The sequence below is a fragment of the Ambystoma mexicanum genome, chromosome 11 (genome assembly GCF_040938575.1).
Source record: "Ambystoma mexicanum isolate Mex_15411 chromosome 11, UKY_AmexF1_1, whole genome shotgun sequence".
Taxonomy (NCBI): domain Eukaryota; kingdom Metazoa; phylum Chordata; class Amphibia; order Caudata; family Ambystomatidae; genus Ambystoma; species Ambystoma mexicanum.
In genome coordinates, this window is record NC_090934.1 from 903,167,043 (window position 1) to 903,185,982 (window position 18,940).

Consider the following 18,940-nt stretch of genomic DNA (forward strand, 5'->3'; position numbering starts at 1 on the left):
CGGGTGTATGCGCACACACCGGCTTTCAATAGGGCTGTGTGCCAATGATGTCCACATTACAAGCCCATCGCATGGCAGGTAACGGCCCAGCCACCCCTCCAGCGGGGACTAAAGGGATGGATGGATGTAGACCGGGATACCCAACAACCTGTCACCGTGGTCCAATCCGGGGCGCGGCCTGCTGCAGCCAATAGGGCAGGAGCCGGCAGCCACCAATCAGAGGCAGCCTTACAGCTCCAGCCAGGGACCGGCTGACGTGCCCGCTCTGCGGGTAGGTTTGGGGGTGGGGGCGGGAGCGAGGGTCTGGCTGCTGAGCTCGTCCGCCTCAATGCCAGGGCTGCATCAGCATCATGCTCTCGCCATAGCATCTCCCCGGACCCGTGGGATTCTTTTTTTTATTTTCCTTTTTTGCGTCTGGAATTTCTTTGGAGCCCGTTACACGGTCCCTCTTCTTTGGGGAGGGAGGCGGAGGCACCGCTGGAGCTAGTGAGGCATCTGCCGAGGAGGACGCCGCCTCCGATGCGCATGCCTGGGATTTAGGAGCTGCAAGGATTGCACCGGAGGATCTGGAATATTTGGCAGTGACCTCCCCCCCTCCCTCTCCGCTGCCACCTGTGCCGGAGGAAGAGACTGGGGGGGAGGGGGGGGCTGAGAAATGACCTCCACGGGGAAGGAGGGCGGCGGGGCGCCTCACGCGCAATACGTGGGACCTTACCGGCTGGAGAAAACGCTGGGCAAAGGACAGACAGGTGAGTCTCAGCCCCGGGAAGCGAACGGGTCGCAGACCCATGGCTGCCCGGCTCGACGCTAGGGGCCCGTGCCGGGCCTGCAGCCTGGGACCCGGTCTCCCGCAGTCGGGATGGGGAGTGGAGCGTCTTGGCATTGGAAGGAGATTGGGGGTCATTCATGCACGAAGACCGGGGCTTTTTTTTTTTTTTTTTTTACAGAGATGGGAGCCGGCCTTTGCGCTTATGTGGCGGTATTGAGTGAGATGTGAGGGGAACTGATGGGAGGGGTGTGGGTGCCCAAGACAGGGGGGCATGGTTGCTGGAAACAAGATGCATTGATGTTGAAAGCCAAAGTGAATTGGTGTCGAGTACCTCTGTGCTGGTAACATTGTCCGTGGCTGTTGGGGGCATGGGGCACTGTTGCTGGGAACATGGTGCAATGGTGTTCGTTTGCAAATCTGAAGGTGGCTGGCTGGATGGTTTTGCATTAATCATGACCACTGGTATTATTCTGTGCAACCAACCCACTCATCCTTGTGTGGTATGCCAAAGGTAACGGATAGTTTTGCATTTCTGTTGGTGGCAAGGGGGTTAACTCTTGGGAATGGGTCATTGGTGTTGGAGGCAGAGGGTGTTGGTGACGGGGGAAAGGTGGCAGAGACAGAGGGCGTGCAGAATTATAAAACGTGCAAGGGTTTCTGCGGTTGGTGGTATTCATCGTTCTATGCAAAAGAGGGGATTTGTTGTCCTTAAAAAGGGTTTTCTATTGGAAGCAAACGGGCGTTACAGGGCAGACGGTGTCGATTTCCCGGATGTAGGCTTCAGGGCTTGAAGACGGGTGGTATTGGGGCTTTGAACCGTTCCATACATAGAAGGGGCAGCAGCGTAAAAGATGCTTTGCTCATTTCAGAACCAATTCTCGGGAAGATGAGTGCCAGGGGACGGAGGCCAGGGACACATTGGCATCCCAGTACGATAGTTCGCCCATCGGAAATGGGTGATCAGTGGATGAGACCAGGCCACGAAGCCCGGCTCAGAGTGCCGCTGATTGGTGCGGGGGGGGGGGGGGAGATTCGCCCACTGGCAAGCAGGGCATATGTGCATGTCACCAGAGGAGGTATTCATAGGATCCAATGGCAGGGGAGAAGGTGCCTTTTGTCAAAAAGCTGAACCACGTGGCCTCAGTTACTTGATGTACGTGCAAAACGTCATGTAGGAGGCTCAACAAAGGCAAACTATTTTGTAGGGTGCTTGTGTGGCAGTCGGAGTGGGTGGGGGTAAAGAACAATATGCATAAGCTAGACCCCCTTCCCCTCTTTTGCATGACATAATGAATTGCTCTCCAGGGTCACTACTCTTGCCACTTTCTCCCTCCATCGGAGCGAGCTCTTAGATAGACCGGCTGCACTATCCAAGGCGGAGTGCTGTATGCATTCCTCTGGCTGGATCAGGAGTCAACGTGCGCAGAAAGAGTGCTTGGCAATGAGTGTCTTGCGTGGATGGGGCGAGACTCCTTCTCGGAAGATGTCTCTGCAGTAGGAATACCGTTGGGAGGGCCTAGGGCAGGGCGTTTTTTATTCACAGTGCAGGCAGGCGAGGGCTGTCCAGGGCAGTGCCTTGTAACAGAGGACGCGGAGGTTCTTGCGGGCACTGGGGCTGGCCCAGGTTTCTGTCCCAGGATTCAGGGGTTAGAGAAAAGCAGCGGGGATGTGTGCGCCTGGTGAGGGGAGCAGGCCTCGCTGCGCGCAGAGGGCAGGAACGGGAGTATGTTAGGGGGGCAGAGGCGGGCACAGGCTTCAAGGCAGGGCGAGTACTGGGAGGGGAGGAGTGACTGCACTCGCTGTACGTTGCCAGTGCGTGGTGTGAGGTTTGGTCAGCGGCAGGGCTTGTCTCATCCATCCCTGCTCGCAGAGCGCAGGGCTGGGGGATTAGGCAGTGGCAGATTACCCCACAGATTGCTTTGACGCGAGGATTAGGCCATAGCACGGGCGACGGCGGCAGCAGTGTATGGTGGGTGCAGGTCCCCGGTGATTACACGGGCAGAGAGGCAATGTAGGCCCCCGTGCGTTGATTCCCGGCAGCCGGCAAAACTGGAAAGAGGCAGTGACAAGCGTCACTGAATTGCAGACTGCAAAATTGAGGCGATTGTTTGGTGGAAATGCCTGGTGTCAGTGCAAGGAGGACACAGTGTGCATAGGTTAGGGGGGCGGGACAGAGACAGTAGTGGCATACCTCGCTGCACCCGGTGTGCACGGGTAGGAGGATTGGACACAAGCGATAGCAGGTGAGGTAGGGTAGGGTCAGGCCTCACTGATGCGGAAGGGCAGTGGCATACCTCATGATTACTGGTGGGGGGATTGCAGGTGAGGAAAGGTAGTGGCAGGCCTCACTGATGAGGAAGGGTAGTGGCAGGCCTCATGATTGCAGGCGAGTAAAGGTAGTGGCAGTCCTCGCTGATGAGGAAGGGTAGTGGCAGTCCTCGCTGATGAGGAAGGGTAGTGGCAGGCCTCACTGATGAGGAAGGGTAGTGGCAGACCTCATGATTACAGTTGGGGGGATTGCAGGTGAGGAAAGGTAGTGGCAGGCCTCACTGATGAGGAAGGGTAGTGGCAGACCTCATGATTGCAGGTGAGGAAAGCAAGTGGCAGGCCTCACTGATGAGGAAGGGTAGTGGCAGACCTCATGATTGCAGGTGAGGAAGGGTAGTGTCAGGCCTCACTGATGAGGACGGGTAGTGGCAGACCTCATGATTACAGGTGGGGGATTACAGAGGAGGAAGGGTAGTGGCAGACCTCATGATTGCAGATGAGGAAAGGTAGTGGCAGGCCTCACTGATGAGGAAGGGTAGTGGCAGACCCCATGATTGCAGGTGAGGAAAGGTAGTGGCAGGCCTCACTGATGAGGAAGGGTAGTGGCAGACCTCATTATTACAGGTGGGGGGGATTACAGATGAGGAAAGGTAGTGGCAGGCCCCACTGATGAGGAAGGGTAGTGGCATACCTCATGATTAAAGGGGGGTCGATTACAGATGAGGAAAGGTAGTGGCAGGCCTCACTGATGAGGAAGGGTAGTGGCAGACCTCATGATTGCAGGTGGGGGGGATTACAGATGAGGAAAGGTAGTGGGATGCCTCACTGATGAGGAAGGGTAGTGGCAGACCTCATGATTACAGGTGGGGGGGGGATTACAGATGAGGAAAGGTAGTGGCAGGTCTCACTGATGAGGAAGGGTAGTGGCATACCTCATGAGTGCAGGGGGGGATTACAGATGAGGAAAGGTAGTGGCAGGCCTCACTGATGAGGAAGGGTAGTGGCAGACCTCATGATTACAGGTGGGGGGATTACAGGCGGGGAAGGGTAGTGTCAGGCCTCACTGATGAGGAAGGGTAGTGGCATCACTCATTATTACAGGGGGAATTACAAATGAGGAAAGGTAGTGGCAGGCCTCACTGATGAGGAAGGGTAGTGATAGACCTCATGATTACAGGGGGGAATTACAGATGAGGAAAGGTAGTGGCAGGCCTCACTGATGAGGAAGGGTAGTGGTAGACCTCACGATTGCAGGTGAAGAAGGGTAGTGGCAGGCCTCACTGATGAGGAAGGGTAGTGGCAAACCTCATGATTGCAGGTGAGGAAAGGTAGTGGCAGGCCCCACTGATGAGGAAGGGTAGTGGCAAACCTCATGATTGCAGGTGAGGAAAGGTAGTGGCAGGCCCCACTGATGAGGAAGGGTAGTGGCAGACCTCATGATTACAGGTGAGGAAGGGTAGTGTCAGGCCTCACTGATCAGGAAGGGTAGTGCATACCTCATGATTACAGGGGGGGATTACAAATGAGGAAAGGTAGTGGCAGGCCTCACTGATGAGGAAGGGTAGTGGCAAACCTCATGATTGCAGGTGAGGAAAGGTAGTGGCAGGCCCCACTGATGAGGAAGGGTAGTGGCAGACCTCATGATTACAGGTGAGGAAGGGTAGTGTCAGGCCTCACTGATCAGGAAGGGTAGTGGCATACCTCATGATTACAGGGGGGGATTACAAATGAGGAAAGGTAGTGGCAGGCCTCACCGATGAGGAAGGGTAGTGGTAGACCTCACGATTGCAGGTGAAGAAGGGTAGTGGCAGGCCTCACCAATGAGGAAGGGTAGTGGCAAACCTCATGATTGCAGGTGAGGAAAGGTAGTGGCAGGCCTCACTGATGAGGAAGGGTAGTGGCATACCTCCTGATTACAAGGGGGGGGGGGGATTACAGGTGAGGAAGGGTAGTGTCAGGCCTCACTGATGAGGAAGGGTAGTGGCATACCTCATGATTACAGGTGGGGATTACAAATGAGGAAAGGTAGTGGCAGGTCTCACCGATGAGGAAGGGTAGTGGCAGACCTCATGATTACGGGGGGGATTACAAATGAGGAAAGGTAGTGGCAGGCCTCACTGATGAGGAAGGGTAGTGGCATACCTCATGATTACGGGGGGGATTACAAATGAGGAAAGGTAGTGGCAGGCCTCACCGGTGAGGAAGGGTAGTGGCAAACCTCATGATTGCAGGTGAGGAAAGGTAGTGGCAGGCCTCACTGATGAAGAAGGGTAGTGGCAGACCTCATGATTACAGGTGGGGGGATTACAGGTGAGGAAGGGTAGTGTCAGGCCTCACTGATGAGGAAGGGTAGTGGCATACCTCATGATTACGGGGGGGATTACAAATGAGGAAAGGTAGTGGCAGGCCTCACTGATGAGGAAGGGTAGTGGCATACGTCATGATTACGGGGGGGGGTTACAAATGAGGAAAGGTAGTGGCAGGCCTCACCGATGAGGAAGGGTAGTGGCAAACCTCATGATTGCAGGTGAGGAAAGGTAGTGGCAGGCCTCACTGATGAGGAAGGGTAGTGGCAGACCTCATGATTACAGGTGGGGGGATTACAGGTGAGGAAGGGTAGTGTCAGGCCTCACTGATGAGGAAGGGTAGTGGCAAACCTCATGATTACAGGGGGGATTACAAATGAGTAAAGGTAGTGGCAGGCCTCACTGATGAGGAAGGGTAGTAGCATACCTCATGATTACGGGGGGATTACAAATGAGGAAAGGTAGTGGCACGCCTCACTGATGAGGAAGGGTAGTGGCATACCTCATGATTACGGAGGGGATTACAAATGAGGAAAGGTAGTGGCAGGCCTCACTGATGAGGAAGGGTAGTGGCATACCTCATGCGGGGGGATTACAAACGAGGAAAGGTAGTGGCAGGCCTCACTGATGAGGAAGGGTAGTGGCATACCTCATGATTACGGGGGGGGATTACAAATGAGGAAAGGTAGTGGCAGGCCTCACTGATGAGGAAGGGTAGTGGCATACCTCATGATTACGGGGGGGAGGGTAGTGGCAAACCTCATGATTGCAGGTGAGGAAAGGTAGTGGCAGGCCTCACTGTTCATATATTACAGCTGGAGAAGGGTAGTGCCAGGCCTCCCTGCTCACTGATTCCACAAGGAAGGGGTTACAGATGAGGTAGGGTAGTGTCAGGTCTCACTGATGAGGAAGGGTAGTGGCAGACCTCATGATTGCAGGTGAGGAAAGGTAGTGGCAGGCCTCAGTGATGAGGAAGGGTAGTGGCAGACCTCATGATTGCAGGCTAGGAAAGGTAGTGGCAGGCATCAGTGATGAGGAAGGGTAGTGGCAGACCTCATGATTGCAGGTGAGGAAAGGTAGTGGCAGGCCTCACTGATGAGGAAGGGTAGTGGCATACCTCATGATTACGGGGGGGAGGGTAGTGGCAGACCTCATGATTGCAGGTGAGGAAAGGTAGTGGCAGGCATCACTGTTCATATATTACAGCTGGAGAAGGGTAGCGCCAGGCCTCCCTGCTCACTGGTCCACAAGGAAGGGGTTACAGATGAGGTAGGGTAGTGTCAGGTCTCACTGATGAGGAAGGGTAGTGGCAGACCTCATGATTGCAGGCGAGGAAAGGTAGTGGCAGGCCTCAGTGATGAGGAAGGGTAGTGGCAGACCTCATGATTGCAGGTGAGGAAAGGTAGTGGCAGGCCTCAGTGATGAGGAAGGGTAGTGGCAGACCTCATGATTGCAGGTGAGGAAAGGTAGTGGCAGGCCTCACTGTTCATATATTACAGCTGGAAAGGGGTAGTGCCAGGCCTCCCTGCTCACTGATTCCACAAGGAAGGGGTTACAGATGAGGTAGGGTAGTGTCAGGTCTCACTGATGAGGAAGGGTAGTGGCAGACCTCATGATTGCAGGTGAGGAAGGGTAGTGGCAGACCTCATGATTGCAGGCGAGGAAAGGAAGTGGCAGGCCTCAGTGATGAGGAAGGGTAGTGGCATACCTCATGATTACCGGGGGGAGGGTAGTGGCAAACCTCATGATTGCAGGTGAGGAAAGGTAGTGGCAGGCCTCACTGTTCATATATTACAGCTGGAGAAGGGTAGTGCCAGGCCTCCCTGCTCACTGATTCCACAAGGAAGGGGTTACAGATGAGGTAGGGTAGTGTCAGGTCTCACTGATGAGGAAGGGTAGTGGCAGACCTCATGATTGCAGGTGAGGAAGGGTAGTGGCAGGCCTCAGTGATGAGGAAGGGTAGTGGCAGACCTCATGATTGCAGGCGAGGAAAGGTAGTGGCAGGCCTCAGTGATGAGGAAGGGTAGTGGCAGACCTCATGATTGCAGGTGAGGAAAGGTAGTGGCAGGCCTCAGTGATGAGGAAGGGTAGTGATAGACCTCATGATTGCAGGTGAGGAAAGGTAGTGGCAGGCCTCAGTGATGAGGAAGGGTAGTGACAGACCTCATGATTGCAGGTGAGGAAAGGTAGTGGCAGGCCTCAGTGATGAGGAAGGGTAGTGGCAGACCTCATGATTGCAGGTGAGGAAAGGTAGTGGCAGGCCTCAGTGATGAGGAAGGGTAGTGACAGACCTCATGATTGCAGGTGAGGAAAGGTAGTGGCAGGCCTCAGTGATGAGGAAGGGTAGTGGCAGACCTCATGATTGCAGGTGAGGAAAGGTAGTGGCAGGCCTCAGTGATGAGGAAGGGTAGTGACAGACCTCATGATTGCAGGTGAGGAAAGGTAGTGGCAGGCCTCAGTGATGAGGAAGGGTAGTGGCAGACCTCATGATTGCAGGTGAGGAAAGGTAGTGGCCGGCCTCACTGTCCATATATTACAGATGGAGAAGGGTAATGCTAGGGCTCCCTGATTGTAGGTCAGGGGGATTTCAGGTGTGGGCTAGTGGCATGCACCTCTGCACACGGGATGCAGGGCTCCACGGATGAGATACCTGGGGGGTTAGGTCTCTGTATCCACACAGTGCCAGACAACGAGTCTGGGAGATACCTCAGGCCCAGGGACATGGATTCCTGTAACCAGATGTCTCGTTTTGGAAGATTTGCAAGGGGCAGAGGGCAGTACCATATTCTGCACCACTGGCTTCGGAAATGTTGGCATTTCTTTGATCTTGTTTCCATGAAACAAAGGCTGGGACAAAGGGAGCTAGAGTGTAGGTTGCGTGTAATTAACCATGGTAGCAGGAGAGGACTGTGCCCAGTGCCAAGGAGAGAGGGCCCTGGGATTCGCCAGTCGCATGCCAGCAAGGCATCTATGTGGCCGGGCCTCTATGTAGCCCGACTGCAGATTTGAAAGGATTAGCCGGGGACCCAGAACAGGAGGATTAGCTGGTAGCAGGTGCCGTAACCAGGGCGCCATAATTGCAGCGCTAAAAATGTGAATTGGGGGTGGGGTGTTGGTGAAGCCCAGATGGTTAAAGAGTGGGGGGTGGGGGGTGTATAAAATGATTTTTCTAGGAGCTAATCTCTGCGGTGTTAATGATACTTACTCGTATGTGTCTCTCCGCGTGAAGACTAACGGCTAGGGTGCGAACAGAAGCTACAGGCTACGAGGGGGGTGTGCCTGGCTGGGCCGCTGGGATCCGATTCTATGCGGGCTGTGGAGGTGGGAGGGGGGCGCAGTCGATAGAAGTGTAAAGCATTGTATGTTGGCCCACCTGCCCACAGCCCCCTCCATCTGCCGCTCTGTGCGGATGAAAAGGCCGCGCGATTCCAGCTGCCTCGTCCTCTCCACGCTGTGTGTGTGTGCGCGCAGGCCAAGGCCCTTTCGGGTACGTGAGAGGGTCCAAGGCCTTCGGGGGGAGGGGGGTACCCCGCACAGACACAAGCACTCATATTTTAAGAATATACACCTGGCTACCGAACTCGTCCCCCCCCCCCCCTTTCACGGCCTACCTAATGAGGATGCGGATTGATGGTCAACCCCACACAGGGGCTGGTCCAAGGAGTGTTGTCTCCCTAGGCAACATGTCATTTTGCCACTGCTTTGCACCTCATTTGTCCTACTGTAGCCCCCCCCCCGCCCCCCCACCCCACCACCCTCCTCACAAGCTGCCGTTTGCCATCGGGACACTCTAGACATTCCTTTCATAACTTGGGAAAACTAAACCACTCTCTCTGACGCGCATAAACAATAACACTCGGGCCGGATTAGAAGCAATGACCTGATCAGGCACGATTGGCAGTGAAATATCAGACAATGTTAGGAAGAAACTCTGATATCGGGTACAATTAGCAATAATGACCACCTCGCTCGCGCACAAACAGGTGTTGATTTTCTGGGCCAATGGGGGCCACCTTAAGAAGGTGCCTATTTAAAATGTACCATCAGGAGGCTTACGTGTCAGTCCACCACCACTGCCTGATTGGGAGGAGTGGCTGCCACTCGCTTTGCTCTGCCTCCAGCCTGTCTCAACTGAACCGAGCGGTGGAAACCGCTGCTGGGGAATAGCGGGGCATAGAAACCGCTGCTGGGGAATAGCGGGGCATAGCGTCCTGGTGGTTGTCGGTAGCTTTACTACTGTCGCCACTAGCTTGGGATTGGTGGCAGCCTCCGCGCCTTCCTTCCAGGTATCAGAGATGGCAAAGAAATACCCTCCACTCACGGCCAAGTGGATGGAATTAGTTTGGCATCTCCAATTCCTGGAAGGAGGATCAAAGAGGGAGTGCCCGCGTCAGCCCTAGGCCGATGGTACGCTGCCCAACGCACCAGCTGGCAGCACAGATAATCTGCCTGGTGAAAGTTCTCCTGCCCGACTGATTACTACCAGTAGGCTGCTGTTACCACCTGATGTGGAAATGGGGTGGTTGCACTGCCTCCGGTTGCACTGCCTCCCGGCCTGTCCGGCTGCAGGCAGAGAGGAGATGTGGCAATGGTGGCTATGTAGGGGCTTTAGTACACTGTGCAGTTGGAAGTTTAAACTAAATGTATTAACCCAGTGTTCTTTAAAATGTACCCTTTCGTATATACTATGCGCAAGAAATACTATTCAGCTTGCGTAAAGCCAGGCATTGCATGTTCTGAATGTGGGCTCACACACATTTGACAAGCCCTAATATGAGCCATACATCAATCATAGCTCATTACACAATATTATAACAACTTGATGCTTCTAGCACTATATAAACAAAAGTGAACATCAAATCCTTTGTCTTGTTTCAAACCCACAGTCTATCTGACCTCTGTTCATTAGATATTGTGGTCGAATTTTTAAACACCGTTGTAATTGTCTAAATGTTCTCAATTTGTCTATTTTTTAGAATAAAATCATGTTTACCTTCTGTGCACTATTGGTGTAATCTAATTATGTTACACTAGATTTTAGAATCTTGTCAAAACCTGCTGTAGCACTGTCAGGGAGAGGTAGCCTTTGACTGAGTCTTTTTTTCTTCTGATATTGTTACAACCCTCATGAGTCAACCCCCGTTCCCAAAAAAGTGGGTACCACAGCCTTTGTGTATTTTTTTGTCTGTGGGCTCAAACTGCCGCTTCCCGAACTTACTAAACCGGCTCCGATCTAGAAAACTTTATTCACGCACAGAACACGCAGCACGTGCAGCCAACACACGGGAAAGGCGCAACATGGGTAGTATGATATCTCATCTGCCAGGATGCGACGACCAGAGGAAGGCCAGGTGCAGCACAGGGAGCAGCATTGCAAGCTTCCACCAAGCACTGGAGGAGCCCGTCATGGGCAACAGCTTTGCAAGGTACTGTCCTACAATGAACCAGTACAGTGTGGGTAGCTGCTGTGCCACCGTCCCTCACAGGCACCCATGACGGTTGCAGCCTAGTCGGCAGTGCTGCAATGTTCCCGAGAATGTCAGATATCCCCACGCCCATAGCTGCTACATGGCCAGGCCCTCACAAATAGGCCAGCGCAAGCTTTGCTCCAATAGGTTAGGCATGGACACGACTACCGCAAGCTTCAAGCTGAACCCATCAGGTGCAGTCAGTGCAGGTTCACTGCAAGCTTCCCTAAACGCAAATTACACATACTGCATGGACCGGACTGGTGCAAGCTCCCCTAAACGCAAATTACACATACTGCATGGACCGGGCTAGTGCAAGCTCCCCTAAACGCAAATTACACATGCTGCATGGACCGGGCTAGTGCAAGCTCCCCTAAACGCAAACTACACATACTGCATGGACCGGGCTAGTGCAAGCTCCCCTCACTACATGATACATGTGTGCAAGGGACAGGGCAAGTGCATCTTTCGCTCTCAAGTGGGTACAACTTCCTCATTGACAAGGATCATAAATGTTTAGGCATTGCTCCTCTCACAAACAGTTCCACATTGGCAAGGTGGGGGTTTCTTTGCAAAAAGTGCAGCGTGGGCATGGTCAAATCTAGGAGAACCGAGCTCTCCAGAGAATTTGAATGATCTGGGCAGCTTTAGACTTCGGGGTAATTTGTATTTCAGAAGGACTCTCTCTTGTATTTTATTTTTATACACACTGTTTTGTTTTGAGTATGTTTTCTGTCACTAGTTGTACTCGTCCTTTTATTTTTTGGTATGTTGTGCAAGTTGATGTTCCAATGCATAGATTTCGGTGTTAGTGATTGATTTAAATATCAAGTTTGCTCATTTCTTTTTTTTGAATATATCTTTTAAATTCATATTATGATCTCGGAGTGAGTTTTTTTTTTTTTTTACAATGTTTGGTTCCCCCCACTCTTCTATGTTCCCTGAGAGGGTATGTGAGATAGTCAGCCTTCATATGATGTTCTCTTAGTTTTCTTAATTGCTCTAGATAGACAGAAATAGCAGGCCCAATCAGTTTTTCTTGAAAACTTATGACAGAAAATTGCAAAATATATTCAGCAGCTTTTGTTTACATTTTTCAGAGAAATGCTAGATGATGTTTGCTGCTACGCATTTATAGAATTTGAGGAACCTGAGGGCATCCTCACTTCTTCTCCCCCTTGGTCCTCCTCTCAGGTGGCCTGGATGGAGTGAAATTGGGGAGTGGAGAGAGGGCGTCTTTTGGTGTGACATGGTATCCCCTTTCCTTTGTCAAAGTGAACCCTCTAGTCCCCATGTCTTTGCAGGCTACTATTGATCTTTGTCCCTTTCTTCCACCCAAGATGTCCCACCCACAGCTCACCTTCATACTGGGACAAGGAGGAAACAGCTTGTAGCTATGCACACTTCCATTCATTCATACCTCCCTAAACACCACTTTGGTACTGAGACGAGGAAGTGGGCTTTGGAGGAGTTCAGTTGTAATGGCCATGCATGTCCAGTTAATAGGTTTCACCATGGTCAGGCAGTTCAAATTAAGCACTTACACCTGCAGGTATTTAACAAGTCCCAGGTGTATACGAATTTTGACGGCCAGCACAGGAGGGGAGATGGCCTGGAGAGAAGGACGTGGCTTGGAAAGATGGAGCGGGTTGGAGAGGAGCAGGCTGGAGCGGGAGGGAAGAGAGACGCAGAGGCCAAGGCTGGCCATGAGAGAGTCGAGGACTCTGCTGTCCTCCCTGCCCGTTGTTCACAGCAGGAGCTGTGGGGCACAGAAGCCTCCCGACCGCTGCAGGTCTCCACGAGAGCGAGAGGTGCTCTCAGTAGCTTCCGGTGGGGACGAGCAGAGTAACGTGCTGTAGAGTTCCAGGACTGCAAGCACTGCTCGCTGTGGCTCACGCGTAAGGAAGGCGGAGTGAAGCAGAGAAGCCCGAAGGAGCTGCTGCACACTACTGAGAACTGTTATCAATACTGGTGAAGGCCAGGCCAAGTATATTTGATTACTGAATAAGGTGTACGCTATTACAAGCACATTGGAAAGATGAGAGAAGTAACATTGAATAACAAAGTGAATGAGAGACATTGAGAGAATGTTTGAATATTGTGTGATACAAAAGCAAGTGACAAGTCTTTATGAAGGAAATACAAGGTACAAAGGGGAAATACCACAGAATAAAGATATGGGAACCACAAGTGGTGGCAGAGTCAAGAGACTATAAAGAAAGATATAAAACAAGAAACCATGTATTGGGCAATTATAAATGAACCCAAGGAACTTCATGTTAAGAGAGAAAACCTATGTTGGCACAAACCAGAAGAATATGGAAATCGGACCAAAAGTGCATAGGGGTACCAGTTGCGTGACCTGTGATGGGTGGACCGTGTGGTCTGACAACTGTGCCTAAACTGAGTGACCCCTACTTGGAACGAGCCAAGGAAAGCAAACGTCAAGGAACCTGTGCTTTTGTAACAATGGTTGAGATGAGTTCTGAATGAAGACACAGAGAAATCGATGTAAACTATTGAAAAGCCTGGATGACCAGAGATTTGACCTAGAAGATATGAACTGATATTGGTGCTAAAAGCTGGAAGATTGGAACTCTTGAGAAGGGAACCATGAGACGTTGTCAACTGTGGGGAACGGAACCCCGAGATGATGTGAACTGTGGTGACCTCTTGGGGAAGGGAACCCAGAGGCCTTTTTTAAACTGTTTTGAACTTGGGGAAGGCGAATAAGCCAGGGGCTGGAAGAAGCTCAGAACTTTATTTTGAACATTATTTGTTTTGCTGCAGACATCCCTACACATTGTTAGTTGCGAGGACAAGTATAGTTTTTGGACACAGGCAGACTTAATTTGCACTTATTGACATAGAGTATCCTTAGTTTTCTTTAGGTAGGGAAATTCCAACTTAGTATAGGGCAAGTTAGGCATTTCTCCATCCTGACATTTAAACCGAATAAAGCTTTTGATCCGAAGTTGAATCTGTTGTCTGTGTCTTACTTCATGATGTCTTCACAAGAGGTACAAAGTATTGTAACATTTTCAAGTGGGTTGTGTGCCCAAATTATTTCATTCATACAGTAGTTTGAGTTGCATAACAATTAAACTACAGCTTGAGATCAAACTCTGCAAAAAATAAATCGTCTGTGCTCTGGTCTAATGACGATGACCCATCAATGAAGGGAATTATCACCCCCCCTACTAGGGCATTTCTTCTGACATGTGGTCTCTCCTCATAGTATTCCCGTAGTATTCCTTGTAGTTGGTGCAATGCTGCATATAATCGCCCTCCTACACTGGTTCTGAAATTAATCTGGCTGGGTTTACCACTTGACATCTGAAAATTTTGACTGATGGATTTCATACAATTACTGCGTAGACTGATGCTCTCTGGGTAGTTAATGTACTTTGGGGCTTTACAAGGATGGCAAATAAAGCATGCTCACCGTATAACATGAGTGACTAGCCCATTGTTATGCTGGCTGACTTCTCAATTGCCACGACTGCTTGCTCACATGCGTAATGGCCTCTCATTACTGGAGCTAATATTCCCCTGTAAAATGCTAACAATTTGTGTCCCATGGTAGTTTTCTGTGTGTGGACAGCTGTCCTCACTATTCCATTTGAATGGGAAAATAGAGAAAAATGATCTTTATTGTAATTGGGGATGCCTAATACGTGCGCTGTGCTAATTACTTCAGCTCATAAAAGTCATCTACCATTTCACCTGTCAGGCCATATCACTGTTGTCGTTCTGTGCTTCCCTGAGTCCTTTTAAGAGTGGCCTGATTTATGTGTTGTAATCAAAGACCCATGCCCCCGAGTAAGGGCCAGAAATTGCTGTAATTCCAACACTGTCTTTGGCCTTCATATCTTCGTTATGGCTTCTGCTCTCTCAGGTGTCGACTTCCTCCCTTCCTCCGAAATCATCTGACCTACGTATAGGACATCTTCTTGGCAATATTGCATTTCCTCTTTCTCTACTTTGTAGCCCTTCTCTGCCAAGACTGTCATTGGTTTCAATGAGTCTCTCCTGCACTCTTCTTCCATGGTGCTACACACCAATATTGTCCACATATTGGATGACTGCACTGTCAAGCTGTACATTCCCCAAGTCCATCTGCTGTACTCTGTTGAAGACCGGGGGTGATTCACGGTACCCCTGGGGTAAACGAGTATATTTCAACTTCATTCTGCGGTAAGTGAACAAGGTCAAATACTGCGACACTTCATGTAAGGGGATTGAAAGAAAGCACTCTTTAAATCAATCTCTGTAAAATATTTAGCTTTATATGGGATGTTACAGAATATTATGGCTGGATTTGGCACTAATGGGAATTCTGCCTCATCAATATTGTTCAGGGGGTGTAAATCCTGAATAAATATCCACAACCCCTGGTTGCCTTATTTATCGGGTATGCAGCCATGTTGCATGGGGATTCTAAAGGCACTAATATCCCTTGTTGCACTAGGCAGCATTGGTTTCATAAATACCCTTGTCAGCTTCCTTGGACATGGGATACAGTCTTACTTGTGGTAAAATAGCACCCTTCTTTAGTTAAACAGCCCCTACTCCTCTTAGTAGACCGATCTCACATGGACTGCTGGTCCACAGTGTGTTCAGTACATCTTCCAAATCCTTTTGGAGATTGGACGGTACTTTCGTCATTAATGACATTCTCTGGGGTATTTCCCTGCTCTCAGGTTTTAGCTGATATGTAAGGCTGATGGTAAACATCACTCTGCCATCTGAGTCCTCATCTGTAAATAATTGTTCATCTGTCAAGTCAGTCAGTCTTTGTGTTCTGTCAAGTTCTATTACTGTGCACCAACTTACCCCATCGTCTACTCTGTGTAAAATCACTTTCTTCCCGTACTATGGCTGCTTTTAGCTTAATTGTAATTATCTGCCCTTCTTCCACATCTGTGGGTACTTCTGGTTGAAAGAAACATTCTTTGGGTAACCTCAATAATTTGTTTCATATTCGGGGAAGCCATGCTGGAACTATGTGTACCCCATAAAGGAATACTTCTGGGTCCAGTGGAACCCCTCCCTGTGCTTTCCTATTATAAAGTGCTGTTATGAATTCTTTTACATTCACATAATGGATCCTTGGGGTAAAATATATTATCCACTGGTCAGTAAATGATATTGTCATGTTTAATTTACTCATCGAGGCTCTACCCAATATGTTAACTGGTGTCTTGCAAGAATATAATATAGGCATAGACATGTTATGTACTCGTATAGTGATGGGTAAATCGTCCATGAAAGGAACTATAGTTGTTGCCCCAGAAAATCCTTGTGTGTTCATGGCAATCCCTGACATTGGGAACTTCCCTTCTCTAACACAGGATCGAGAGGCTCCTGTATCTACTAGAAAGGAAAATGATTTGTCACTGATTGTTACTCCGACTCCTGGTTCCTCTTGTGGGTCTAGTGTAACTGATATGATGGAAAATATCAAATTTCCCTGTGGGCTGTCCTATTGTGGGTACATATTCAGTCCTGTGCCTGTGAAAGGATTGCCTCCAACTACCGGCATACCCCCTAATCTAGGTATAGGTGCCTGCAGTATTATGTTCATGTTCCACGATGTCACTGCATTCTGTTGTGCTGGCATCAGCACTTGCTTTGTTGGCATTGGTGCTTGCTGCATTTGGGATGTCAATCCTGGTTGCGTGTGCTGTATTTGTGGTGCTTGTTCTTTGTACTGCGTGTGATCGTGGGCATAATATGTTGGTGGCTCTGCGCTATATGGTTGAGGCTATGCTGCCCCCTCTTGTGTCTACTTGTTGTCAATTCTGTTGCATTCCTCCCCTACTACTGCACACACGTCAGATGTTCCCAATTTTTCTGCATGTCCAACACTGCTCTGGTGGCCCCTATTAAACCCTCCTCCTGGCTGAGCTTGAACTCCAAACCCTCTAAATCTGGGTGCAAACCCTCATCCTCGGGTAATAATTATATTCCCGCCTATGACAGCATCATGAAGCAAGACAATCAACAGATTTAAAGTTCAAACAAAAGATCTTTATTAACTCAAATGACAGGATGGTTGGTGTAAGTCTTAACTTGCCCTATACTAAAATGGGGGTTTCCCTACCTAAATAAACTGGATACTTGTTTAAAAATTGGTAATACAGGGGCTCTGTTACCAGTCATTAGCTTCTCCTCCAAACGCATGTTTTCATGACCCCATCAATCTTCAGGGAGGCTGAGTTATTTTGCTGTTTCAGGCGTGTCTTCATTTCTTTTTCAGGTGTGGCAAGTTAATTGACTCTGAGGATTCTGGTACTTGTATTTTTCGCACTTGATTTTACTGGCAGGTGACTGGAAACAACTCCCTCCATAGCACACATTTTCCCCTGTTGATTGTCTTGCTAATGCAGGAAAACTTGACTGGCAACAGAGCGCCTGCCTTGTCACCAATTTTTAAACTAAGGATAGTGTGAGTCAGTAAGTTCAACTCAAAAGTCTGTCTGTGTCCAAAACCTATATTTGTCTTCACAACTCAAGCTAAAGGGATGTCAATCACCAAAGAAACAGTGTTCAAACAAAAGTTATGAGCTACTTGCAGCTCCTGGTCTGCTCTTAGCTTTCTTCTCCAAATATGAGACAGTTCCATAAAATGGTCTCGGGATTCCTTTCCCCGAGTTCAACATAGTTTCATAAAATTGTCTCAGGGTTCTGTTCCCCAAGTTTAACACAGTTCCACAGGTTTCAAACTCACAGTTAGTTTTCCTGATCGCTCTGTCACTTGATCAATCTTAGGCTGACCAGCCTCAGCCTCTAGACTTCTTAGTTTACTCCAAGTAAGGGTTCCTTGGTCTAGGCGCAGTTGTCGGACAACTCGGCCCACCCACCAGAGGTTGCGCTGCCCGATTTCCCCCTTGCCAATTTACAACAGTTAATTCTTTCTCCTAGGCCTTCCTTGACAACTCAGGTTTCCTTTCTGCACCTATGTCACAAGTCCAAATATACTTCTGGCTTCTTGCCTTTATCAATATGTGACCTTGACACACCTTCCGTTTTGGTATTTCACCTGGTAACCACCTTGCTTCACACTATCCAATAGTGTTTTGCCTTTTTATTAATTTCACATTGTTTGCAAACTGTCTCTTTAAATTAACTTTGTTTGCAAAGACACATCAATTTCTGTTTCATTAGAGTGCTATTATCGTATCTTTTCCTTGGTTCAGCCTTCAACTCTCATTACTTTCTTGACAACTTGCTCAGTATTCAATAGTTCAGCATGGGTCCCCAAACCCCTTTTTCATAAACTTTTGCTTGACCGGCATCTGCCGTTAAACACACCATTCCCCTGCAGAACCCTGGCTTGAGTGATGCTGCCCTGTCACTTATTGGCTGTGCAGTCGCTCCTCCAGGTGCTCTGGTTTCGCTCTCGGGTTCTCGCTGGTTCTGCTCTCTCTACCACAAAGCTCCGGCGAGCAGCGGAAACACTTCTTTCGGCAGCTTCTCTGTGTTCGCCACTCCCAACAGAAAACACATGGCAATGGGCTCTGCTAAACTCCAGACCCTCTCCTGGCCTACCCCAGCCTCTGCGTCTTCCCAGCTTCTCTGCAGTCAGCGTCCTTTTCACCGGCCCATGCTCTGCCTGCTCCAACTCTGATTGCCGTGCTGGCCTGCCCAGCTGGTTTTCTCCGATGCTACTTTCTTCCTCTTTTATACACCTGCAACCATTTAACAGGTTGCAGGTGTAAGCTCTTAGTTCTCATTGCCTGACCATAGTTATTGGGACATGCTTAACCCTCACAACAGTCTTCAGGCCTCCTCCTCCTCGTTTCAGTACCAAAGTAGTGAGATAGCATATTAGTGTGTACTACTCCTCGTTGCCTCTTCCTCGTCTCGGTACTATAATAGTCTGAATGCAGAAAAATTAGGGGAGATAGTTTGCAACAGTCTATTAAGGCTGGGGAAGGGTAAGGTTGGTTCTCACCAGAAAAGGTTGTGATACCATGTCTCGTCTGAGGACCTCTTCTTCCTTGTCCTCTTCTTAGTATTGATGGTGTCTCCTGGTATTATCCCTGGAAGAGTGAGAAGGGTAGCAATATCCCATAAATGCAGCTGGGACTGAGGGTTCAACATGGAATGGAAATGGGAGATCA

At 49.8% G+C, this 18,940-nt stretch overlaps 1 protein-coding gene across 10 annotated transcripts in view; it reads left to right on the forward strand.

The window, feature by feature from the left end:
- Positions 1-259: 259 nt before the first annotated feature.
- The window catches only part of BRSK2 (BR serine/threonine kinase 2), a 1,020,916-nt gene continuing 1,002,235 nt past the window's right edge, over positions 260-18,940 (forward strand). For 5 of the 10 annotated variants that reach the window (XM_069623972.1, XM_069623974.1, XM_069623973.1 and 2 more), the window contains exon 1: positions 260-749. In XM_069623972.1, the coding sequence (XP_069480073.1) occupies positions 656-749 (94 nt within the window). In that variant the 5' untranslated portion in view covers positions 260-655. The remainder of the gene's footprint in view (positions 750-18,940) is intronic. The other 5 variants (XM_069623978.1, XM_069623979.1, XM_069623981.1 and 2 more) reach the window with 1 other exon arrangement.